This window comes from Saccharomycodes ludwigii, chromosome V, assembly GCF_020623625.1.
Source record: "Saccharomycodes ludwigii strain NBRC 1722 chromosome V, whole genome shotgun sequence".
Lineage (NCBI taxonomy): Eukaryota > Fungi > Ascomycota > Saccharomycetes > Saccharomycodales > Saccharomycodaceae > Saccharomycodes > Saccharomycodes ludwigii.
This window is the reverse complement of record NC_060204.1, coordinates 722,501-748,192: the sequence shown is the minus strand read 5'-3', so window position 1 is coordinate 748,192 and position 25,692 is coordinate 722,501. Positions and strand designations below refer to the sequence as shown.

The following is a 25,692-nucleotide window of genomic DNA, read 5'->3' as shown; positions in this document are numbered from 1 at the left end:
TGGTTTATATATATTTACTGATAAAGTATTTGTTTAATTATTGTATTTGATCACTGTTTGTAATAAGACTGCACTCTATACGTCGAATATATGTCCCAGCATAGTTCGAATCTTTTTCCCTTTTTATTTTTTTTTTTTTCCCCAATATATTTGATTAACATGCTTTAACATTTATTTAATTCGAAATTAAATATGCACATGTATTTATAGCGTTAAGATTCCAGTAATAATAGACTTTCTATTGACTATAAATATTATAATCTACTTCTAAATTCACAAAGAAGGGGTATAAGTGGGGTTTATTCCCTCTTAGAATGTCATTTTTTTTTTTTTTATGAAACACTCGACAAAAAAAAAAAAAAAAAAAAAAAAAAAAAAAAAAAAACAGAAACAAAAATAAAAATACACATAGTATAAGAGATTAATACACAACAAGTAATGAATAAAAAAGCAAATGAAACCACCATTTTAACATTGGCCGAGCTTTTTCCTAGCATGCATTTGGATGTGTTAACAAGGACTTTAAACGATGCTGATCAAAATTTAGAATTAGCTTGCTCAATGTTATTAAGCGGAAACCAAGTTGTTGAAGAACCGGTTGATCAGCAGTATGAAAAGGAAGAAATAAAAGTACCAGATAAGTTATCTGAAATGTTTCCTAAGTTATCACGGAATTTCATCAACAACATCCTTTTACAAGAGAAAAACGACATAGAAAAAGTTATACCGCTGCTTTTAAACTATGAAGCATTATCCAATCAAGATATCAAAGAGCAACAAGAAATTCAAAAAGCCATCAAAAATAAACCAACTATTGAGGAGACCAAAGACCAGTGGTCTAAAACTACGAAAAATATAAACAAAATTATGGATTTGACTGGAATTCCGGAAACTCTGGCGAGAAATGCTTATTTTAAATCAAATTTTAGCACAGCAAATGCTATTATATCCATTATAGAGAATTATAAAGAATATACTGGAAATAATCTAAATGCAGTTTCATTAAACAATAATAACAACAATATCCCTATTAATTCTTCACCTCCGATGTCTAGAATTAAAGGTGGAAAGGTGCAGTCGGCTAATGGATATTCTTATAAAGCTATAAACTTCTCTGATAACCAAATACTTAAGCCATTGTCCATGACCCAAGTACCAAAAAAAGACAACCCCTTTTCTGCCTATAGATATTCTGCTACTACAAGCCAAGCCATCGAACTAGAAGAAATATTAAATGGAAATCCGGTTTTGAAAACAATCAATCGTAATTTTTTGAGAAAAGCTTTAGAATTCTATAATGGAGATGTGGATAAAACTATTTTATTATGCAAATTCTTAATCGATGAAAAAGCGGCAGCTTTAACTTTTAAAATACATGAGGGGCATAGTGGTTTGGTGTTTACGCCGAGCAATTATAAAAGAAAAAGTGAACCACCTTTTAGGGATATACCAATGCAAGAGAATCATGCTTGTATTAATAATATTAACACCTCAATGAATAAATTATCTTTTAGCGCATTTCGTTCACGCGAAGATTATTTAAAAGCTAAAAAAATGCTTGAGACCATGTTTGACACATTCAAGCTAGATTTCCATTCATTTACATCAGAGGAGACTCTGTCAATTCTGGAAATAGCTTTGGAGATGTGGTGGAATGAAGAAATGACACAGAGGGAACTAGACAAATGTAACTTATCTCTAAATAAGGTCCAATATGTGAATCCACTAACGATTGTTACTGGTCGTGGACTTCACAGTATTGGAGGAAGGCCGATTATTAAAATTAAAGTGCAGAAATATTTAAACACTAATGGATATGTTTTTGAAGATGGACCTTCTTATTATATTGTTGATGGCAGAAGAAAAAAAAAAGCACCTATGTGATAAAAGCAAATTAAAGTAATTAAATAACCTAAAACAGAAAGCAAGATTATAAGTATGACCATTTTTATTTTCTTTCTTTTATTTTTTTTTTTTAATGATATAAAAACATCTTAACGCGTATACTGTTTAAGAAATGATACTGAACAACCACGCAAAATGAAAAAAATAAAAAAAAAAATTTGAGCGATATTTTTTCGTGTTTATTTCTAATTTTATACTTTTTTTTATATTTTTTTGTTTAGAGGAAAAAAAGATCTTGTTTATACTTGATGAAGTTATTATTTTCAACTAGTATAGACCAAAGTTTAATGGCAAAGTTGTCTCGATACATATTGATTATTAATTTCCATTAAAACCAATAGGGCAATCATTTAGGCTCATCAAAAGGTAAATAAAAAGTACAGGTTTAAAAGAGGGAGGAGGAGAAAAAAAAAAAAAAAAGGTTAATAATGAATTATATGGATTTGGGTATTAGATCCCGTAAGATGGGAATAAAAGCAAGGGAAAGTTTACCAAAAGATGAATTTAGCATGGAAAATATCGATGATTTCTTTACAGATGATAATATATCATTTTTTCATTATGATAATAAGGACAGTGGTAATAATGATAAAAGATTGAAAACTCAACAAAATACACCCGGCGCTAATCCATTTAATAACAATATAAATTTAGCTCCTCGTCAACAAAAATTACCTCCTCAACATAGCATAAATGGGAATAATATATTTAGCTCCTCTCAGCAGATACCCCTTCCACCGCCAGCACCCCAATTATATAATATTCCTGTTTTTGCAGGTTCCTCTTCAACTCAACAACAATTGCCAACAAATTTCCAGAATCAAACTAGAATCATAGGAGAACCTAAACCACAAATTTTTGCAAATACTCAAAATACATTGACTTCTTCTCAATATTCTAACCCACCGACACTGTTAACGGGATTAGACCAAACGGGATCTAATTTAAACACAAGAGTTTTAGACGAATGGGAAGAAGAAGAAGAAGAAGAAGAAGAAGGAGAAGAGGAAGAAGAAAGTCAGAAGACAAAAAAGCAGGAAATGCGATACCAAAGAAACGTCCATGAGTCGAATTTTGTGACAGATATTGATTCATATGGTCAAGAAGTGGGAAGCTATACCGATCAAAATCCCAATAATAATGATAGCAATAATGGTATTTATAATGAACCAGATTTTAACATGGAAGAACCAGAACAACCTACAGAGGAACTAGGAGAGAAATTACCCAAAGAAATGCCTTCTAACCTAGACGTGAGCTATATGAATAATCTTAATAGAGAAGTTGATGATATCTCTATTTCCTTAACACCACCAAGAAAAAAACCTAAAGCAACAGACTTGTATGGTACTGTTCCAGATTTAATTGATGACAATGAGACAGGGAATGATATTTCAGAAGTGCATACGTCACAGAATATTTTGGTTGAAGATATCCGTGAAGAAGAAAGTGATGATGAAGATGAAGATTATGATTTTGATAATGATGATACTAATGAGCTGATTCCGGAACCTGAGGAGCAAGATGAAGATTATGAAGAAGAAGATTATGAAGAAGAGGAAGAAGAAGAAGAACTTTTAAAAGACATACCGCAAGGTAGTGAAAGCAATATGGAAAAAAATTTAACGCAGAGGCAGTCTTACGCTAATAATACTGGTGCCGAAGATATGGCTGAATTTGATAGCGATTCCAGTTTGGAATTAAATAAAAGAGTAGACCCTAGGTTATCTAAAGAAAATACTAGTGCTGCAAGGACTAACAAAAACGATGATCCAGATGATGAAGAATTTATATTGGGTCAACAAAAAGAGTTTGAATCGGAAGAAGAAACCAGCATGGAACGTCCACTTGGACTAAGAAGATCCACCAGAATACGCGTCCCTACTCTAGATTACTGGAGGAATGAAAAAATTGTTTACAAGAGAAACCCTGAAAAGCCAGTTTTAGAAATAGCTGACGTTATAAGAAAGGATCCTGATGATGATACTGATGAAGAGGAACTAATGAGAAAACAAAGGAGGAAAAGGAACTTATTAAGTAATAACAACGTGTCTATTAGTGGAAATAATAATTCAACATCTAATGGGAAACGTAGAGGTAGACCAAAGAAAAATATGTTAAATAATCGTGCCGAGGAGGTAAACAAAGAGATTCTTAGACAAGTAAACGAGGGAGATTTCCCCAATTCGAAATGGATAAAGTATGGGTTATTAGAATCAACTGTCGTCAAAGTTACCAAAGACCCAGGTAACCAAGATGTAGCTAATGCACCAGCTACGGTTGAGGAAGATGAAATTATTGCTTTTGCTCCAAACAGAGCACAAACTGAAGAGGTAGAAGCGTCTGATGAGGATAATTTCTCATTATCTGTAATGTTTGATAAACACAAAGAGCTTTTTGCTAGCGGAGTGTTAAAGTTACCCATTATGCACGGCAAAAAGGCACCCACTAATTCTTATAATACAGCATTAACATTTTATGTGGTGCAAGGGATACTAGAAGTCACATTATATGAGAATAAGTTTGTCTGTACAGCTGGGAGTTCCTTTCAAGTACCAGCATACAATAATTATGCTTTCGAAAATAAAGGCTATAATGAGGTAAAACTATTTTTTGTACAGGTTACTGTTCCTGACAAACCGGAAAACATAGATATTTCAAATAATAAAGGAAAAAATAATAGTATTCCAAGCATAGAGCAAAAAGACGGAAAAAATACCACAGATACATTTTTGGAAAGTGATAAAAAGAAGGAAGAGAATTTATTTGTACAAGATGACGATAGCATGGAAGAAAAAGAAAAAACTTCTAATTCTTCAAGTTTATCTAGTATTTGAATTATTTTGTTTACCTTTAATGATAGATTTAACCTGGTTTTTTTTTTTTTTTTTTTTTTTTTTTTTTGTTAAGAAAATTTTAACAATAAATTTAAATATATTATGCTTAAATAATCATATTTATCCGTAGTTAAGTTATTATATCTAACCCCTTCCCCCTCCTCACTTTCTCTTTTTTAACCAGTTGAATTTTTATTTTACAGCACCAAGTCTAGTGTTTCAATTTTCAGTTTCATCATCGTCTAAAGTTTCTTGGATTTTCTTCATACGGGCTAATTTAACTAATGGAGCTAGAGACTTATTATTATCTGCTTTATCTGTAATGAAAAGATCATTTAATAGTTCACCCGCAGTAGCTCTTTTTTCTGGATCAACTTGAAGACACCAGCCTAAAAATGCAGTCAAATCCTGGCTAATGCTTTCAGGGTCCTTCAACTTAGGTGTACCATTGGTAGCAATCAAATATAAAGCTCTTAAGGGAGTTTCGTTCAAATATGGTGGTTCACCATCAATCATTTCTATAATCATAATACCTAAAGACCATATATCAACTTTTGGACCATACTCTTTTCTAGAAACAACTTCAGGTGCCATCCAGTAAGGGGTACCAACCATAGTGGTTCTTTTCAAGTTGCTTTCATTAATTTGTGCACAAAAACCAAAGTCCGTCAATTTAATATCACCATTCATACTCAATAGAATATTGTCGGACTTGATATCTCTATGAATAACACCTTTTGAATGCAAAAATTCCAATCCCTTTAGAGTTTCCCTCGAAACAGCACCAATCTGGCCTTCTGTTAATATACAATGCGTCACCACATCAGTTAAAGAGCCACCTTCCATATATTCCATAATAACCCACAATTCTCCCTTTAATAAATAAGAGTCAATAAAATTAACGATATTGCCATGTTTGCTCTGCTTCATCACAATAATTTCATTGATTATTAAATCTTTCTTTGGTTGTTTTTCTAAATTCATTTGTTTGATGGCAACCGAAGCATTTGTACCAACTTCATAAGCAGTATAAACACCGCCAGAGGCACCTTGACCAACTTTTATTAAACCCTTATACATTGTACTTGGATCACCATCCGAACAAATGTCAAGTAATTTGGAATACACTTCTTTATCCTTCTTTTCTTTCTGTCTTCTCTTTCTTTCCGCAGATTTTGCCTTGGCTTCCCTTTTAGCAGCTAATATAGCATCTTGTTCATTTACAGATAACAATGTAGTGGCATCAACTTTTGGAATAGGTGGCGTTAAGTGTTTTTGTTGCTTGAGTTCTTGTACAACTTTTGGCGTAATAGTAGAGCCGTCAGTCGCTGGCTTTGAAGGCGAACTTTCTGGAGTGACTAATCGTTGATCAGAAAATACCTTTTTATGTTCTTGGACGAGTTTCAACTCTTTTAGCTCTGTAATGGTGTTCTCAACCTTAGGAGGTAGAATATTATGATTATTGTTTATGGGCGATATGTTTGAACCGGTACCAGGTATATCTAGTCTCGTATCATAGGAGCCGGAGGTTTGCTTCAGACTGCCATTTCTTGAAACACTAATCAAATCTACTAGCTGATTTGAGGAGCTTGAACGGGTTGACATTTTGGGGATATTGGTTAACGGAGATGTAACTGAAGCTGGAGGATGTGCGCTAGATGGTGGCTTTGGTGCGGGTCTGGATGGAATAAATTTACTACTGTGCATACTAATACTTTCTTCATTTTTCAACAGAGAAGGGGATGAACTAGAATGATTCTGTTGTTGCTGCAATAATGTAGATTTTAATGGCGATGAAGTTTTAAATGTCTTGTGCTCGGGGGTTTTTAGTTTATTCTCAAATGTACCGTTGGTAGCTTTCTTCGAATATAATGGTTTTGCGGTAGGGATTTTATCTTGGGTTTTAGTACCAATATGATTTACATCAAATGTTTTAATAACTTTGTCATCGCCGCTATTTTCTGTAACATCTTGGTAGAATTTAACAATATCCATTACTGCCTGAGGATTTTGCTCTTGTTCTTTCTTAGTAATACCACTAGATGTTAAGAGTCTTTCCCATTCATCAGGTAAGCCTGTGTATTCCCCTGTTTTGTCATCAACACCAACATGGTGAACATGCTTGGCATTATAAGGTCCAGATATCTTTAATCCGCTACCTCTTCGTTTCTCATTATTGCCGCCATTCTGTGAATTATTATTACTATTATTACTATTATTATTATTATTGCTACCATTGTAACTACTATTATTACTACTATTATTACTACCTGAATTTCTTTTCATGTTACTGACAAAAGAACTAAAAACGCCCTTAACTTTGCTACTTGTTGAATTAATGCCACTACCCATACTTCCATTATTTATATTACTGGTGTTGTTTATAATACTATTTTTTTTACTATGACTGCTTTTCCTACTACTACTACTATTATTATTATTATTATTATTATTATTATTACTACTACTATTGCTATTATTCAAAGTCCCAAAGCTCGTGTTAAATGAATTGGACTTTGAAGAAGGACTATTCAAAGAAGAAGAAACAGATGAAGAGGAAACCTGCCTTGATGAATTGTGGTTAATATTATTTGAATTTCCACCGTTAGTACTGTTTTTTCTCACAGAATTGAACGGAGATGGCGAAGAAGTAGATCTAAAATACGTAGACGGAGAAATTCCATTTTTAGGCGTTGGGGTTAAATTCGGATTCTGATGACCATTGAACTCTTGACAGCTCTTCCTAAACCCGGAACTCTGATTTACTAACGGGGTTTTCGTTAGTATTGTTGTGGGTGAATGATTATATGCCGAGGAAGTTGTCTTAGGGTTCTTTCCGCCACTAGATCTACTACTTGTACTATTCCTGCCACTTTTTTCGGCCAAAACATCTTTATTAGTGAGCTTCTCCTTTTTCCTTTTAAAAGAGTCTTTAGAGTGATTGGTAGTGGTATTATCCAGCCCATTAAAACTTTCACTTGACGATAAAATTTCATTTAATGGCGAGTCATAGAAAGTTGAGTTCTTGTTTTTAGTGGTATTATTTCCCGATTTCTTTTCCGGTGTGCTTATTCGTTGTTTGATGGAACAATCATCCTCATCAAGGGGACTAGTAACTTCATTTAAACCATCCAAAGTTTCAACAAGAAAATCCACATTTATTCCATCAGCTTCTGTTTCCTGATCAAACTGATTGTTGGGAATATTGTTCTTATTTGATGTTCTTAAGGATCCCTCTATAGACGATCTATTCGTTTCTATTATTGTTGATTGTTCCGTGATGTTAAACGCAACATTAGTATTACTATTGTTGATTGGCAAAAACGACAGGTTGTTACTATCTACACTTTGTCTAAGTTGCTTGTTACCATTCCTATTCAAAATTTCAGGAGTATCATCAAGTTCAGAATCATAAGAACTTGAACTTAATAGAGAAGATGAGGAAACCCTTGTAAATTGAATCGGCTCGTCTAGGGATGCACTGATTTTACTAGTCCTACTATTTTTATTGTTTTTATTGTTACTACTATGAACAATCTTACCGGAACTTCCACTGGATACATTATTAACACTAATAGCACTATTACTGTTACTTTTAGGTTCGTCAACCAATATATCATTGTTATCGTTAGCGGCTGTTTGTCTCCCTGGATCCATAGTTTTGTAAGCAAGCTGTACTGATGTAGAATTTAAATTACTATTATTTTGACTATGTTTCAGACCTTTAACATTTAAACTGGCTGTAGCACGAGGAAGTCCTAATTCCTCTTGGCTTTTGTTGTTATTATAGCTCATCTGTTTTGTATTAGTACTGTACTGCTCTTTTATTTTATATTCAGGTTATTCAAACAGTTTAAATAAGTTTCCCGTGATGTACCTTTATTTATTAATTTTTTTGTATATCCTTTTTTTTTTCTTTTTTCTTAGATGTATTCTAGAAATTAGTCACTAATAGAAAGGCAAACAATTAAAGAATTTTGGAATGAAATATTAATATTGTAATGTAAGAACAGGTTGTTTCTTGAAACTTTTTTTATTGGCTGGTTGTATGGGAATTGTGCGGATACATGGAAATATATACATAGTGTGTAAGAAAGAGGAAAAGAAAGAGCGAGAAAGAGGGAAAAAGAGAAAAAGAGAAAAAAAAAAAAAAAAAAAAAGAAAAAAAAAAAAAGTTCAATACTGTTCTCTTACAAAAGAAAAGGGGGAAGAAAGAGAAATAAGTATAAAACAACTGGATATGTTTCACTCGCTTACTGCACATGCTTACCAATTTATTCTATATTGAATACTACTAATCGAATATCATAAAATATATCAAATAAATAACCTATTGCTAGACGACCTAACCTATTAGGCACAATATTAACAATTAGAATATCATAAAAATAATTAAACTGTTATTCTTTTTTCTTTTTTTTTTTTTTTTCTCTTTCTTATTCATTAAGTTTCAACCTAAAAAAAATATCTTAATATATATATACTGATAGTATTAGCTACAAAAGTCAAAATTACATTTGTTTTAATTTTTTTTTTTTTTATCTTGTTTGTCTGTCCATCTGTTCAAGAGAAACCAAATGCACCTACACCTTCAGTTATCGCTTGAATAATACGATCTTTCATTATTTCTCTTGTTGAATATTTAGGTAGTTTGAAGTAATTACTACATGTCATAACACTTGGTAAGATGTCATCAAATGAATCATCTTCATTTTCAGGATATTTCAAAACAATTGACAATTTAGGATTCAAGGATTTAAAGCCTCCAATGGGTAATCTTGGAGAAGATGTGGCAAATTCTAAAAACAATCTTTTCTCGTGCTTTGTAAAAGAGCTCAAAATATCGACGAAATGAATAATCTCTGTAGAATTAATGCTATAACCATGATCTGGCTGAATATTGGCAAACACTGTATCGTATGACCAATCTTCTTCAACATTCCCACATAAACCGACCAATTCTTCTGGTGTCAAAAGAAGTAAAAAATCAAAGGGAAATAATTTGGAAAACCCATCAATAAACGCCTCAATTTGCGGTCTAACTCCACTTCCTATGTTGTAATCAATTATATCCTTTAAATATTGAAACACATTGTCTTTATTTACGATTTTATAATCTTCAGTACTAGTACCACTACTGGTATTATTCTTGAAATAAAATGGCAAATTTAACTCTTCTGATTTATCCGGATTATCCAGTAAAAATTGTAATGTCTTCCCCAGGTGTTTGTCAATTTCAAATATCATATCAATGCCATCTTGAAGATCGTTTAAAGTGTTTTTCTTCAAAGAATCACCATCCTTGGCGTACAACAATGCCAATTTAAAAAATACAACATTAAATCTAAAATCCAACAAAATGTTATCGTGCAAAGCCTTAGCAACAAATCTACCCAAAAAATGGAAAATAGAGAGTGTCTTAATAGCTTGCTCACTAGAAAAATCATCTCTTGATTTAGGGTATAAATCTCCCGCAATCATGTCATGTGGCTCCAAATCATCAGACGGCAAAACAAACCCGCTGATAGTAGGTGTTACATCGGAATTCCTCCATATGTCCCAATTTTTGAATGAAAATTGTTTACAAGCAATAGAAAAAAATTCCAATGTGGGTCCCGGTCCACTTGCTTCTTCCCCAATAAAACTAATGGCAAGTTTGTTACGCAGCAAAATAGATGTGGACAAAAGCTTCAAAACGGAAAAAAAGGATCCACGTTCAACACTTGCATTAACCATTCTGTAGTGGAAATATGGGGTTTCTACATCATCCAATATCATTTCGTCTTCAACATTTTCTACTGACGGTAATTTGGCGTTAATGAGCATCAAAAACAACTTGATTCTGCCGTTGTAATGAATGATATTCGAATATTTACTCGATATATATGGTATCCATTCCGGTAATAGCCCACCATGTAGAATCATTGGATTCTTGATTTGTCCAAGCAACTTGTTTGTTAGTTCAGAACTAACCAACTTTGAATGTAAATCTGGTCTAATTTGTGCAAAAGTGTTCAATAAATCCAATGTTATCTCTAGAGCTTGTTCCAAGTCTATGTTACTGTTATGAATAGAATCAACATATTTGTGTTGAATTGGTTTGGCAACGAATCTACTTGGATACAAAACAAAACGCTTATCAGGTATTTCGATCCTTTTACACTTAAAATGATAAATATCTTTTTTAAAAAATTGCGTTCCACCATTATTTTTCATAAGCTCGTTGAACAAAAACCCTAATAACGTAATATTATCGGGCATTATAACCCCCTTATAACTAAACTGAAAGTCATAAGTAGAAGCATCCAAAATATTTAATACAATAGGATCTCTAATACGTTTGCGCTCAATAGCTTTTAAAGCAGTAGATATAGTTTCAGCTAACATGATACCTAAGACTTGTACAGTGATAGCATCTGCACGATACATCGCTTGGTCACTAAAAAAATCTTCTTCAAATTCAAAATAAAGCTTAAAACTGTCAAATAACTCAATCTCTTTACTACCATTCGCTGTCGGTAACTTTAAATCTAATAAACGAAAACTAGCCGTTCTCAATACAGTGGCGTGTAACAGTTTTACAAAAGTGGGGAAACAGTGCGCTCCTTCCAAAACATTGATGAATTGCTCAGTTGCCACCCTCGGGGATGTGACCAAAATATCATGCAACAACTTTAAAACTCCGGAGTTTGATAAATCATAACTAGAAACCAGAGCTAAGTTCCCAAATAAGACCTCTTTAAAACTAGACCACAAAGATTGCCAGTAACTAATACTATTTCCATTCTTAGCAAAATGCTGTAAAAGTAGTATCTTACTTGCTTCCATAACATCCCTCTCAAGTGCTTTGTTTTTGATATTGGTTAGAGATTTATCCATAAAAATAGTACTAGTTATACCATATAACGCAGAGCTTGCTTTCTGTAAATCAAAATCCTCTAAAATATCAAATTTAATCTGAGGTACGTACCCATTATTTGCAAACTCTTTTTCCGAAATAAAACGGAAATCTTTGGCACAAAGATCATCGGCTTCATTAAAAACTTCAGTTCCCTTAAAATAAACCATATCATCGGCGTTGGTGGTTTCAAAGTGGAAATGGCGTCCTCCATCGTGAAAACCAGTAATGGCTGTATTGTTTTTGGAGGGAACTTCTTTTAAATCTCTAAAAAAAACCCTTTTATCCTTAGTTTCTCTTCCAGCATCCTGCTGCACCACACTATTTGTTAATAGATGTGCTTTCAATAAATTGCAGATATCAAAAATGCCTTCCTTTTCAAAAACCTCTTGCAACTCACAGTTTTTCTCGAAAAGTTCTTTAACAATAGCCATGTAATGTAATAAAAACAACCCATCATCTAATTTACATTCCAAACTTTCAGCCTGCACAAATGATTTATGTCTTTGATAAATACGTGCAGATAAAACGGTGAAAAATTCACTTTTGTACAAGACGGTGCTTGATTCAACAAACTGCTTTTCACAAACACAACAATAAATGCCAATTAAAGTATATCTACTAATTTCGTAATCATCGGAAATAGAAAAGATTTCCATGAGAATTGGAAACAGGTCTTCCATACTGGCAATGAATTTTGAGCACAACTTTTTATTGTTTGCTTGTATATTAAAGGACGGCTTTAGACGAAATTTCATAAATGAATATTTTAACTGGGAGCTTAAAAAAACCATTATGAATTTTGATAGAGACGATAAAACTTTCTTGGGCATAGACAATAAAGTTTCTCTAATATCTTCATTTGGAACAATACTATATTTTTTCACGACATCCAGAACAAAGTTTGGAAAAGTTTCAGAATCAACCATTGAAAAAAAGTACATTTCGTCACACGCAAAGGTGTGTGTAAGGATATCTAGTATTTCTACTCTAATATCATCTTTTATACTGAGTTTCCCCTGTAATATGTTTAATAGACAGGTAAAATGTTCTAAATCAAATAATTTTGAGAGATTAAGCTTTCGAATATTTGTGAATCTAGCACACACATAGTGGTAGCTATGAATGATCTGCTCAAAAATCAAGCCGCTAATACTGCTGGTATTGTATTGACCACTCCCACCAGTGATATTATTATTTCTAACCACCAGCAACAAATCCTGAAGCGATGAAATAACCCGTCCAACTGGTTCAAAAATGTCCGGTGCACAATGCTTGAAACAGGTATTGGTAATCTCTATAATTTTAATTTGGGTATTTTTATTAAAAAAATCAAAATAAGCGTACACAGGGGGCAAGATATCGTCATTTAATATATGGTATGTGCAACATGAAGAAAGTGCGTTAACCAAATCAATATAACTTTCCACGACATCGATGACTTCGAGGTTAACCATCCTTTGCTTCACATGGAAAAAAAAATCATCAGTATCAAGTTCCCAGATTAATGAATCATTTGAACGACAAATGTTGGCTAAACATCTGGATGCTGCAACATGCAACTCATAATGGCACTTTAAAGGTTCACTTCTGATAATACTTGCTATGTTTTCAACCAAAATTTTAGGATCGAACAAATCAAGAAAGTCATCATCCACCGTGTATAACACTATGTCATTGATTTGATTCAAAGTCTCCATTGCAATATAAGGATCGTTCTCCGCGTTTTTTATGTTCTCGATCAATATTTTCATTTGTTCTCTTTCCTCCTCCCTTTCGGCTCCAAATATGTTTTCACGAAAAAAAGAGGTATGAATACGGCGATGACGATTCTGAAGAGTCCCATTACTCAACTCCAATATGCGGTTCCTAAGAGAGTGCAATGAATTAGAGCTAGTGTTAGGTTGGTTGCTGGTATTATCGTCATGCTCTAGTTCGTTGTTCAAATTACGTATTATCTCTAAAAAGGAAACATCAAGTTCAGAAAGACCTATATTTCTAAAACCTTCGGAATTTTGGGAAGGATTGGACGCTCCACGCATGATATTTTGTAGGATACCCCCAAGCTCAGGTGGCGCAGTTCTTCTTCTGTTAAAAAAAGTTGTGCTTTCAGATGTTTGACTGTCAGTGCTAGATGCATCATCCTCTGGACCATAATCATCTCCTTCATCTCCATAATAAAGTGTGTCGGCTTCTCGATAACTTCTGTTTCCTAGCTCGTCATACTCTGTATTAGCATAATCATAGACTAGATTTTGATCATTGTCTTGAAAGGTGTTATGATTAGATCCTTCGAAGTCATCTTCAAAGTCATTTTCAAGACGATATTGTCCATAAATGTTTTCTTCTTCGCTAGAAGAATGCAGTGATTCATCCTCCTCACTTGTATTTATTGAAGATTGATGATGTGACATGGGTTGTGTTTCTTTTTTTTCCCCCTAGGATCAGTTTATTTCTATGAAATGATCCAGTTGATTAATGTCTTTAGCTAAATGTCTTTTTCTCTTTAAAATTCTTTTCCAATATTGATGTTAAGTTTCGAAAAGAAAAAAAAAAAAAGAAAAAAAAAAAGCGCAAAAAGTTATTATATAAGATTGTATATGCTAAAATTAAGTAGAAGGCAAACGTTGGTAGTTAAAGTAACATATTTTATTAAAAATATAAAGCAGCTTTTTAGGTTTATAAAGATACTTAGCACACAGATATTATTTTAAGGGAGAGTATATGATGTAACTTGTACGAAAATCAACAATAATACGGAAAAAGAAAAACCCATAGAAAATAATCATCACGGAATTTAATAACCATTGCAAACTTTTTTAAAACGCTTTTGCCACCAAAATCACAGCCTAAAAAAAAAAAAAAAAAAAAAAGTAAATTAAATTAAATTAAAAAGGAGTACGAAAATCAAAGTCCGTGACAAAATAATTATGTTGTCCGAGTATTAGATATCATTTGTATAAACAAACAAATAACTTTTTTTTCTTTTTCTTTTTCTTTTTCTTTTTCTTTTTCTTTTTCTTTTTCTTTTTCTTTTTCTTTTTCTTTTCCTCGTTTCTTTTTTTTTTTCTTCTTTTTCTTTTTTTTCTTTTTTTCTTTCTTTTTTTTTATTATGTCTTCAAAAATTATTGTAATAGCTAATTGTTATTATTATTATTATTATTATTTTTTGTCTTTTTTAGACTTAGATTTAGATTTAGATCGAATACTCTTAGTTCAACTACTGTTTTCCTTTTTTTTTTTTCCTTTTCAAAAAAAAAAAAAAAAAAAAAAATAAAAAAAGCAGTAAGGAAGATATTTTTCAAAGAATACTATAGCCCATATATATATACACATAACAAATGCCTAGATCAAAGCGTTCAAAGTTGGTGACTCTAGCCCAAACTGATAAAAAGGGTAGAGAAAATAAAGAAAGAATTTTTGATGAAGTTCGTGAGGCTTTAGATACATACAGGTATTGTTGGGTTCTATATTTGGACGATGTAAGAACACCTGTTTTGCAAGAAATAAGAACCGCATGGGAAGGCTCCAAATTAATCATGGGCAAAAGAAAAGTTTTACAAAAAGCATTGGGTGAAAAACCAGAAGAAGAATATAAAGAAAATTTACATACATTGACCAAGCATTGTTCTGGTGTCACAGGTTTATTGTTTACTAACGAAGAACCAACCACTGTTAAAGAATATTTTGAATCATACGTCAAACAAGATTATTCAAGACCAAAAAGTAAAGCCCCAATAACTTTTACCATTCCTACAGGTATAATTTATTCCCGTGGTGGTCAAATCCCTATAGAGGATGATGTTCCAATGGTACATTCTTTGGAGCCAACTTTGAGAAATAAGTTTAAGATTCCAACTAAAATTAAGAATGGTAAAATTTTAATTGAAACTCCTTACAATGTCTGCGAAAAGGGTAAAACTTTAGATGTACGTCAAGCTTTGATTTTGAAACAATTTGGTATTGCTGCTTCTGAATTTAAAGTTAAGATATCTGCTTATTATGATAATGAGAGTAATCAAGTTGAAGAAGTTAATATTAACAAAGAATGAATATATATATATGTACTCACTCCTCATTCTTATTTTTTCTTTCATGTGTTTTCTATTGTATAAGATATATATTTGTTTCATTGTACATTTATAACAGAATACGTGTATACTATTATCATTATTGTAATGGGACCCTTTCAATTTTTTTCCTGTTCTTTTTTATCTACCCATTAATACTAAAATGAACATGGTTATACATATATGCTGTCTCAGTGTCTTGCGTGTAAAACGTGGGTGATGGCAACATTATATGATAAAGCCCAATTTATTTGTATTTTTTTACGATATGTATATATATATATATATATATTATGAAAATGGTTTCTTTTTACAATTAATCAAACAAAGATTCCCAATATTTTTGGATTTTTTGAAGCTGCATTAAAAGATTTTCATGATTATGATCAAGATTATCTGCACAAACCGGAACAAATACTAAATTAATATTTTGCGTATACTTTGTTTTGTATGCAATGTTATAAATTAGATTAAGCAGCCTGAGCTGTTCAACGTTCAGTGTAGCAACTTTAATTTCCCCGACATTAACGTTGGCATCTTCACTCTGACTGTTCTTTAATTTACTAGTAGTTAAACCAGCATTATCGTAGTTTATTATCATGTCATCCAACCCAAATATTATTACATTTTGGTATTCAAAACTTTTTACCGATGTTACTTCAAATTTTGTTAGATACATAAACAGATATTGTAATTTATCCAGAAATAGTATATCTATATTATTTTCACTATTCCAAATGACTTGTATGGATGATGCAATACCTTGATCACCACCACCTTGAGACAATTCATCTTCAAAATATTTCCTAGACTTATCACCTAATGCAAATATGATACTTTTTTTGGTTTTCGTTTCTGTGTTTCTTTGTGTATCAGCGATTTCATCTACATATTTGCTTCTAATAAGTAACTCTTTTATGATGTCATCCATTCGAAATAAATATACATAAATACCTTTTTTTTTTTTTCTTCCTTTCTCTTTTTAAAAAAAAGGGGAATAAGTTTTGTTGTATGATTAAATGTATTATCTCAAAATAAATAGCAGAAATTCATTACAGGAGAAGTCACGTATGCGTGGTACATATTAGTTGGATTTAAAACAAAGCTACTTAGTACGTTAAGGAAATGTCTCTTATGTTTTTCATTTAACTTTATAGAGAGACAAATTGCTTCGTGTAAAAAATTTTAATATATTTGATATTTATATATTTCATTTGTGTTGTACGCATTTTTCTAAATTCTATTATCATTTTGTTCTGGTTTTGTTCTAATAAAAAAAAAAAAAAAAAAAAAAAAAAAAAATATTTCAAATTTGTTTTTCAGTTTCCGAAAGATTTTCGAAAGAGAAAAAAAAACAAAAAAAAAAAAAAAAAAAAAAAAACTTTTGAGTTGATATCTGTAAGGAGCCTTCAGGTAACAATAAATTGTTAACTTTATCCACATTTTAATTACTAACACAGGCTGAACAAAGTTAAAAAAAAAAAAGAAGAAAAAAAAAAAAAAAAAAAAAAGAAAAAAGGGAAAAAATTTTAAATAATTAATACCAGTCATGTTATCATTCAGATTTAGTTCAACAAAATTCATTAAGTCTACAATCAAATCGCATTCAATAATACAAAAACATACACATTCTATCTTGTCAAAAAGATTTCAATCTACAGTTACCAATAGTGAAGCAACAGATTCCTTAAGAAACAAGGGTGTTGATCATAATAACGGAAATAGTAGTAATAATTTAGACAAGGATGATCGCGATTTGTCAATTCTACGTATGAGGGAGTTTAACGAACAGGTTATTAGAAAGTATAAAGAATTACAGCAAACACCTATTGAAGAATTAGGTAATCTAGATGATATCTTAAATGCCCCCTTAACAGAGAAGGAAAAATTATTAGATCAAGAATTATATGATTTTTTCAAAAAATATGCCGTTGAAAACAAGATTTTGAAAATTGATGAACCATCTTTAAACGTTGGTAGTAATACAAGTGATAGTAATGGTGCCAAAGCCATTTCTTCAAGTGTTAAAGATCTTCCGTTTTTGGTCCCCACTCCGAATGACAAGCCATATTCTTTTCAAGAGCTATATTTACGCCAAATGAAACATATTGGAGGGTCCGGTAAATTAGGTGCCAAAATTAAAGACGTTTATTTTTCAAATGCCGATATTTACAATCCACCATCTATCCAAGATGTTACTATTGAAAAGTTGATAGCTGCAGGTGTTCATTTAGGCCAGTCTACTTCCCTATGGAGATCATCTACTCAATCTTTTATCTACGGTGAATATAAAGGTGTGCATATTATTGACTTAAACCAGACGTTGTCTTCTTTGAAAAGAGCTTGCAGAGTTGTTGAAGGTATTGTTGAAAGAGGTGGTATCATATTATTTTTAGGTACTAGGAAGGGTCAGAAAAAAGCTTTAAAGCATGCAGCTGAAATGACACATGGTTATTATGTCTCTGATAGATGGATTCCAGGGACATTAACCAATCCAACTGAAATTTCTGGAGTCTGGGAAAGGCATAAGGTTGATATGTTTGATAGACCAACTGGGGAAACTTTGTCTCCTGAAGACATTGATAGTTTGGTTAAACCAGATCTATTAATTGTTTTGAATCCAACTGAAAACAAAAATGCCTTAAGAGAGGCTATGAAAACTAGAATTCCTACCATTGGTATTATTGATACTGATTCCGAACCTTCTATGGTTTCCTATTCTATCCCAGGCAATGATGATTCTTTGCGTTCTGTTAATTTGATTACTAGCGTTTTGGCCAAAGCTGGTGAAATGGGGTTAAAAAGACGTTTAGCCAGAAGAGAAGATTAGTACATATGCTATTATGTTTAGACAAAGTCTGGAAAATTTATCCTGCTTTATTCTTTTATTTTCTCTTTTACTTTTGTTATTGTTATTATCCTTGTTATAACAATAGGCATATGCATGTATCTGTAAAGGTGTGATATATGCTGCTGTCTAATAATATCATGTACATACTTTTAAAAAAAAAAAAAAAAAAAAAAAAAATAACAATGTATTTATTATTTTATATAAATAAATTGACAATATTATATATAAATCTAACTATCTAATTTTTATTTCCATGTTTTTGATTTTTTTTTTTTTTGGTTTTTTTTTTTTTTTTGAATATTTTTTTGGATATTTTTTTGATTATTTTTTTGATTATCTTTTTGATTATTTTCCTTTCTTTCCAATACTCTTTATATAATGTAACAATAGTTGCCAACTAATCAAATGGCCTTTTTATCATTATCTTCTTCACCTATATTATCGAGTTCATCCTCAGATTCATCATCACTTCTTTCATCTTTCTGGACACCGTCAACAACGTAACGATATAATATTCTAAAGATCAAAAATAACCAATAGGAATTAACAGCTTGCAAAGCAAAAATCAAAGCGAAAACAATAGGTAAAGAAATCCAGCATTTATATTGTTGAGTAGCAAAATTCAAAACATAATTGCCCTCAGTACGGAATTCAGTTAAAACAGACCATAAAATCTTCAAATTAATAATATGGCGCAAATAAATCCAGGATATTACGAAAAATATGTAAAAAATTGGTGTGTAAACAGAATTCAAATAATTCAGAACTTTAGACAGTGACAAGAAAAAATCAGAAACATCCATGGTAATGTAAACGGCCAACCCCATCTTGCTGAAGTGGAAAACATACGAACTCCAGATTAAAAGCAAAGTAACAACATGGTGGAAAACCAATTCTTTGAAATCTTTTCTTGGTTTTTCCAATTGGAAAGTTAAAACACACGCCTGCTGGGCCCAAAATGCAGCCTGGCCTAAGTAGAAAATTTTGTACAAGTACTCATTATTCAAATCTGGATACGTCTTATACATTGTTTTGGTTGAAAATAACCACAAATCAGAATTATACATAATGTATAGGCCAAGTGGTCCTGAAATACCATAATAAATCAAAGAATAACATTGCTCCATCATTCTTTTGACTTTGGATGGCTGACGAACACCTAATTTATAGGCAATGGGCCTTAGGAAAACATCCATGCAAAAATCTCTAAAGAACGAAAAGAAAATCATGTAATAAAAAACAAAGCACAAATCTTTAATCCCCTTTGCATACATATTGGTGCCTGGAATTTGATAAGAAACACCAACAAACATGTGCAGAAAATTGGACTCTGTAAAATTCCCTGATGATAAATATGCACCATATACAATGATTAAAAGTATCATTGGAGTAAACCAGCTATATCTATAGGATATTTCTCTATAACTTAGAAACAATATTTTTAATAAATCACGATCATTAGTTTTGGCTTCTGATAGGGCTCTTATTCTCTTTTCGCTAGCCATTCTAGATTCTTTCGAGGCAGTTAAGGTCCCGATACTCGGTCCATTGTCACCAATATTGATATTACCAACAGATGATGATCTTCTACCTCTTCCTCCTCTTTTTGTTGGACTAGTTAAAAAAGATTTTATTTCTTCTTTTTTCATGACTTTAGAGATTATGCGATACTGGGAGTAATAAGGGGAGTAAACTAATTTAATTGATTGAATGGTATTTTTATTTTTATTTTTATTAGTAAGAAAAAGAAAAAGAAAAAGAAAAAGAAAAAGAAAAAGAAAAACGTCAATACATATGACTTGCATAAACTCGAAAAGGATTTAGGAGATGGTGTTTGATTGAAATAAAATAAAATAAAAAAAAGAACAAAAAGAAAAATGAAAAAAAAGAGATATTGAAACAGTTATTTACTTATTTATTTATTTATTTATTTTTTGTTGAGAAAAATAAAATAAAATAAAATAAAATAAAATAAAATAAAACAATCTGCACAACTGTTTTATTGCTCGTGTTAAATGATATGTTTGTTATTGCTATGTTTTGTGTTGGAATAATTCGTCGTTCGGGTTGTTACCCGAAGTTAGATTATTTCTCTGTTCCGCAGGAACTTCCATATTAGATTCTTCACTCATTATTATAAGATGTTTACTTTCTAGTTTTGTATTATTGGGCCCTTGATCATATGTATATATGATCGTATATTTATTATATCTATATTTCTCTGTCTATGTCTATTTCTATATTATTATATCTATATGGTTCTTCTTCCCCTTTCTATATAAGCTAAACTAATAGTTATATAGGGATAACGAATTACCTGACAAACTAATGTCTTGTTGTGAAAGGTTGGAAACTAATCCTTTATATACCTTTCTGGTTTTATCAATGATCGAACTTAATCTATTATTATCATTGATATAATTTATTTGTTGTTTCATGTTATTTATCTTGAGGTTATTACCCCTCTTGGTCGAGTAGTTAATCTCTACCTTTCTATTACTATAACTTGTTTATTGTTGTTTCATCTTAGTAGTGTTATCATGATCTGCTTTGTATGAGCGTAGCACTTTTTGTGGTTGACTCATTTATTACTTTACTTCTTGAGGTAGACATTCTTTATATGTCCTTTCTATGGGTTGTGCTTGGTGTTTCATATATATTTATATAGATGTTATTTATATTTCATTCTTATCTTCGATATTATTAATATGCGCATCGCTAGCAATTGTCTTGCAGCGAGTTCGCATTTTATACGGTGGGCGTATGCCCCAACATTTCCCCTACTTTTTTTTTTTTTTTTTTTATGAAATTTGCATATTCCTTATGTGATGTGAGAACTTTTGCGAATCTATGGGTTTGGTCAATGCGTCTGCCATTAAGTCTTCTGTTGGGTGGTATTTTAATATAATTTCTCCCATTTTCACCATTTCATTGATGTATCGATATATAATATCCCATTGTTTGTATCGAAAGAATTCTGCTGACATTGCGTTAATTGTGCTAGTATTATCTTGATGAATGGTTCTCGTAGGAAACGTTTTCGTGTTGGTAATTGTTGCTATTTCGTTTGCTGTATTCTGTATCCATTTTGTACTATCTATTGCTTGTTTTAAAGAGTATAATTCGCTTGCTGTTGATGAAGTTATGATTCGTGATGATGTTTGTGTTCGTCAGTATATTGGACAGTTTCCGATAAATGCGATAAATCCGCTTGTGCTTTTTCGCGTTATAGGATCTGAGCCATGATCAGAGTCTGCGTATATGGTAAATTTCCATTCGCTTGGTGTTGTTGGGCGGTAATATAATCGTTGATCTTTAGTTGTATGATAATATGATAATGCTTTTTGAGCCCATTTCCATATATGGCTAGTTTTTAATGTTATTGTTTTGGATAGATAATGTGTCGCATATGTTAAATCAGGTCTAGTTGATAGTGCTACGTAATTAAGTTGTCCAACGATAGATCTAAGGGTGCTTTCGTCATTTTGGTATTGATCAATATCTTTGTTTGTTATATAAGTTGATGGACTTGGATTGTTAGTATATTTTGGCGTTGTTAGCCATTGATGTTTATTATATGTGGACCATAGGAAAAGTTTTTCTTTTTGTTTTTCAAAGTTTAATCCTAAAAATTTTTGTAAATGTGATACGGAGCCTATTGTAATGTCTGTTCTGGATATTTCTTTTATTGCTGTGTCACTTGCCATTGAATTAGGTGTTATTATTAATAGGTCGTCTACATATAGTAATATTATGATGAATATTTTGCCAATGGTTTTATAGAAAATAGTGTCGCAACTTTTAAATGGATGGTAATTTAAGTTAGTTAAGGTGTTATAAATATATTTGAACCAATTTCTTCCGCTGTCGGATAGTCCATAAAGTGATCTGTTGAGTTTTAAACATTGATGTTGTTGTGATTTAGGTATTATTGTTACGGGAGATGGCTCTGTTTCTGTTTGGGTATTTGTTAGTATATCTGCGCTTTGGATAACGTGTGTTATCGTATCGATTAATGTTGTTAATTTGAAATTTTCTTGGTAGAAATGAATCTGTTCTGGGGTTCGTTGATACTTCATATCTTTTACTTATTTTCATATATTCGTGTAGGTCTGCTAGTAACTGCTGCATAGTTAGATTTGGGGTATTGATCCATTTTCTAATTAAATGTGCCGTTGATTCTCCATAGCAGTCAGAGATTTTATTTCTAAAATGTGGGATTATTTCTCTATCTGGTATTGCGTCCATTTTTGCGCAATATCTTAAGGATTGGACGATGTTTATCTGGCTTTGCATATCGGAGGTTGTAGTATTATTGGTTATTACATATTTTTCCAATAATTTTGTAGCTATGGTGCTTGGTTCTGCTGGAAATACTTCTTCTATGTAATCTCTGAATATTGTGGATGAACAGTTGTTATCTGATATGTCTTTCATTTTGTGTGGGAATATTTTGGGTAATATAGCATTCAATATTTCTCTATTTTCAGCTTGCTCAATTGGGGAAGGAGTTGGTATTTGGGAAAACGTAGTGTAAAATAATAGCTGATGAATACCATATTCATGAGTTAGGTAAGTGAATTTGTTGTACCATCTTATGAAATGTACGATTTCAGATAGGGAAGATACGGGGTAGGGCATTGGTGTTAATTGAGATATAAATCTTTTCCATGTGTTGGAGTTGAATCTAGCTGATTCATAGTACACGCTGGGGAACTTATCCCAAGGGATTTTGTAGTTGTTTGCATTGTAGGAATTTAGGGATGCCCAGCTAGCACATGCTAATTTGTTTGAGCGTGTGTAGTCTGTGTTGGCTGCTAGTGTAATAAAGTCTGTATTCGGCGGGTCTGGTGGTAATTGTAATCTATTTTTGGGAACTCCAATAGGTAATATAGTTTTTGATTCCATGAGTTTGTTTGTCGTGTCATTATTTGATCTATTGGGCGCCGCATCATTTTTAATTAATGTTTTGACAGCTTCTAGTAAATGATCTGGTACATAAATAAGGGATCTGTTAGACGTGTTGGCGTTGAATGGTGATTCAACTACAACTCTTGTATTATTAGTGCTAGGTTCGGGAGTTTGTTGGTTGAAGGTCTCCTCTGTGTTGGCAGGTGTGTTCGCTGAACTTGAATTCGCACCATGTTGGAATAATTCGTCGTTCGGGTTGTTACCCGAAGTTAGATTATTTCTCTGTTCCGCAGGAACTTCCATATTAGATTCTTCACTCATTATTATAAGATGTTTACTTTCTAGTTTTGTATTATTGGGCCCTTGATCATATGTATATATGATCGTATATTTATTATATCTATATTTCTCTGTCTATGTCTATTTCTATATTATTATATCTATATGGTTCTTCTTCCCCTTTCTATATAAGCTAAACTAATAGTTATATAGGGATAACGAATTACCTGACAAACTAATGTCTTGTTGTGAAAGGTTGGAAACTAATCCTTTATATACCTTTCTGGTTTTATCAATGATCGAACTTAATCTATTATTATCATTGATATAATTTATTTGTTGTTTCATGTTATTTATCTTGAGGTTATTACCCCTCTTGGTCGAGTAGTTAATCTCTACCTTTCTATTACTATAACTTGTTTATTGTTGTTTCATCTTAGTAGTGTTATCATGATCTGCTTTGTATGAGCGTAGCACTTTTTGTGGTTGACTCATTTATTACTTTACTTCTTGAGGTAGACATTCTTTATATGTCCTTTCTATGGGTTGTGCTTGGTGTTTCATATATATTTATATAGATGTTATTTATATTTCATTCTTATCTTCGATATTATTAATATGCGCATCGCTAGCAATTGTCTTGCAGCGAGTTCGCATTTTATACGGTGGGCGTATGCCCCAACATTTTGGAATAAAATAAAATAAAATAAAATAAAAGTTCATGGAAAAGGCAATGCGCTCTCTCAGGTATAATTTTTTTTTAGAACAAAATAAAATTGTACAAAAGTTTGCTTTCCGTTCCTTATTTCTAAGATTAACCTCACGCCATCCCTTCCCCTCAATTTATTATTTTTATTTTTTATTTTTAATACCTCTGCTTACCTCTGCTTACTAAACACCACGGTTGTAACTCCAAATCCTATAAAAATAATATCCTCCAGCTAATAAAATAAAAGAAAATAACAAAACAAAACAACTATGGCATTCTCTTCCATGAAACTAAAAAATGCAGTGGCAAATGCTACTGATCCAAAATTAAGAGCAGATAACTGGCAGTATATAATGGACGTCTGTGATTTAGTCCGCGAAGATCCTGAAGAAGCTAGTGATTCGGTTGTGGATTTGGTGGAAAAGGTTATTTCCAAGGGGAATGGGAATTCTATCCTAAGAAGCTTATCTTTAATCCTATCATTAGCTGAAAATTGTGGTTCAAGACTACAACAGAAGATTGGTTCTAAACATTTTAGTCATTTGTTATATACAGAATTAGTTGATAATCCTAACTCTCATATAACTATTAGGACAGAAACTGCTAAAATGATAGACACCTTGGCCAAACTTTTTGCTAACGATCCCTCTTTGAGATATATGATCGATACACGTAATTTGATTATGAGGAATTATCCAAATCTTTTATCTGATCTAGCAAAAATACCAGCCTCAAATTCACATCCTGTTATTCCCTCAAAAAAACAAGATTCTGGTTACAACGAAGATGAAACATTACAAGAAGCCCTAAGATTATCATTGGAAGAATTTGAAGCTGAGAAGAAGAGAAAGGAACAGCAACAAAAGACACAGGATAACTCAGCCTCCAACAGTAATAATAACGCCAAACCAACCACTGTTCCAGCATCCCAGCCTGGTAAACCTAAGATAAGGAAAGTACGTGCAATGTACGACTTGACATCAAACGAACCAGACGAATTATCTTTTAAAAAGGACGATATAATTAGAGTACTAGATGTTGTATACAAAGACTGGTGGAGAGGGTCTTTGAGGGGGAAAATCGGTATATTCCCTTTGAATTATGTGGTTCCAGTACAAGAAAAAACAAAAGATGAATTATTATTAGAGGATCAACAGGAAAAAAATATACTAAACAAGCATCAAGAGATTAATAATTTGCAACATATTTTAAGAACATCGTCGACAGATATT

General features: G+C 32.0%; 10 protein-coding genes across 10 annotated transcripts in view; 5 read left to right on the top strand and 5 right to left on the bottom strand.

The window, feature by feature from the left end:
* Positions 1–438: 438 nt before the first annotated feature.
* CUE2 (Cue2p) lies at positions 439–1,884 on the top strand (the record flags this gene model as incomplete). The annotated part of the gene is made up of 1 exon (XM_046079105.1): positions 439–1,884. One exon carries the CDS (start codon positions 439–441, stop codon positions 1,882–1,884), a length of 1,446 nt encoding a protein of 481 aa, XP_045933752.1.
* A 449-nt stretch (positions 1,885–2,333) lies between these two features.
* Positions 2,334–4,742, top strand: MIF2 (Mif2p; the record flags this gene model as incomplete). The annotated part of the gene is made up of 1 exon (XM_046079106.1): positions 2,334–4,742. The coding sequence occupies one exon, from the start codon at positions 2,334–2,336 to the stop codon at positions 4,740–4,742; it is 2,409 nt and encodes an 802-aa protein (XP_045933751.1).
* Positions 4,743–4,961: 219 nt separating this feature from the next.
* STE20 (mitogen-activated protein kinase kinase kinase kinase STE20) lies at positions 4,962–8,537 on the bottom strand (the record flags this gene model as incomplete). The annotated part of the gene is made up of 1 exon (XM_046079107.1): positions 4,962–8,537. One exon carries the CDS (start codon positions 8,535–8,537, stop codon positions 4,962–4,964), a length of 3,576 nt encoding a protein of 1,191 aa, XP_045933750.1.
* A 768-nt stretch (positions 8,538–9,305) lies between these two features.
* On the bottom strand, positions 9,306–14,054 carry UFD4 (putative ubiquitin-protein ligase UFD4; the record flags this gene model as incomplete). Its single annotated transcript, XM_046079108.1, has 1 exon — positions 9,306–14,054. One exon carries the CDS (start codon positions 14,052–14,054, stop codon positions 9,306–9,308), a length of 4,749 nt encoding a protein of 1,582 aa, XP_045933749.1.
* Positions 14,055–14,981: 927 nt separating this feature from the next.
* MRT4 (ribosome assembly factor MRT4) lies at positions 14,982–15,692 on the top strand (the record flags this gene model as incomplete). The annotated part of the gene is made up of 1 exon (XM_046079109.1): positions 14,982–15,692. One exon carries the CDS (start codon positions 14,982–14,984, stop codon positions 15,690–15,692), a length of 711 nt encoding a protein of 236 aa, XP_045933748.1.
* A 334-nt stretch (positions 15,693–16,026) lies between these two features.
* On the bottom strand, positions 16,027–16,641 carry SHU1 (Shu1p; the record flags this gene model as incomplete). The annotated part of the gene is made up of 1 exon (XM_046079110.1): positions 16,027–16,641. The coding sequence occupies one exon, from the start codon at positions 16,639–16,641 to the stop codon at positions 16,027–16,029; it is 615 nt and encodes a 204-aa protein (XP_045933747.1).
* A 618-nt stretch (positions 16,642–17,259) lies between these two features.
* On the top strand, positions 17,260–18,540 carry MRP4 (mitochondrial 37S ribosomal protein uS2m; the record flags this gene model as incomplete). Its single annotated transcript, XM_046079111.1, has 1 exon — positions 17,260–18,540. The coding sequence occupies one exon, from the start codon at positions 17,260–17,262 to the stop codon at positions 18,538–18,540; it is 1,281 nt and encodes a 426-aa protein (XP_045933746.1).
* Positions 18,541–18,962: 422 nt separating this feature from the next.
* SCDLUD_004105 (TLC domain-containing protein) lies at positions 18,963–20,210 on the bottom strand (the record flags this gene model as incomplete). Its single annotated transcript, XM_046079112.1, has 1 exon — positions 18,963–20,210. The coding sequence occupies one exon, from the start codon at positions 20,208–20,210 to the stop codon at positions 18,963–18,965; it is 1,248 nt and encodes a 415-aa protein (XP_045933745.1).
* Positions 20,211–22,482: 2,272 nt separating this feature from the next.
* SCDLUD_004104 (uncharacterized protein) lies at positions 22,483–23,793 on the bottom strand (the record flags this gene model as incomplete). The annotated part of the gene is made up of 1 exon (XM_046081615.1): positions 22,483–23,793. The coding sequence occupies one exon, from the start codon at positions 23,791–23,793 to the stop codon at positions 22,483–22,485; it is 1,311 nt and encodes a 436-aa protein (XP_045933744.1).
* Positions 23,794–24,729: 936 nt separating this feature from the next.
* The window catches only part of HSE1 (ESCRT-0 subunit protein HSE1), a gene marked incomplete at both ends in the record, with an annotated part of 1,275 nt that continues 312 nt past the window's right edge, over positions 24,730–25,692 (top strand). Inside the window, one exon of the mRNA XM_046079353.1 lies at positions 24,730–25,692. This exon is cut by the window's right edge and continues 312 nt beyond it. Within this exon, the coding sequence (XP_045933743.1) occupies positions 24,730–25,692 (963 nt within the window).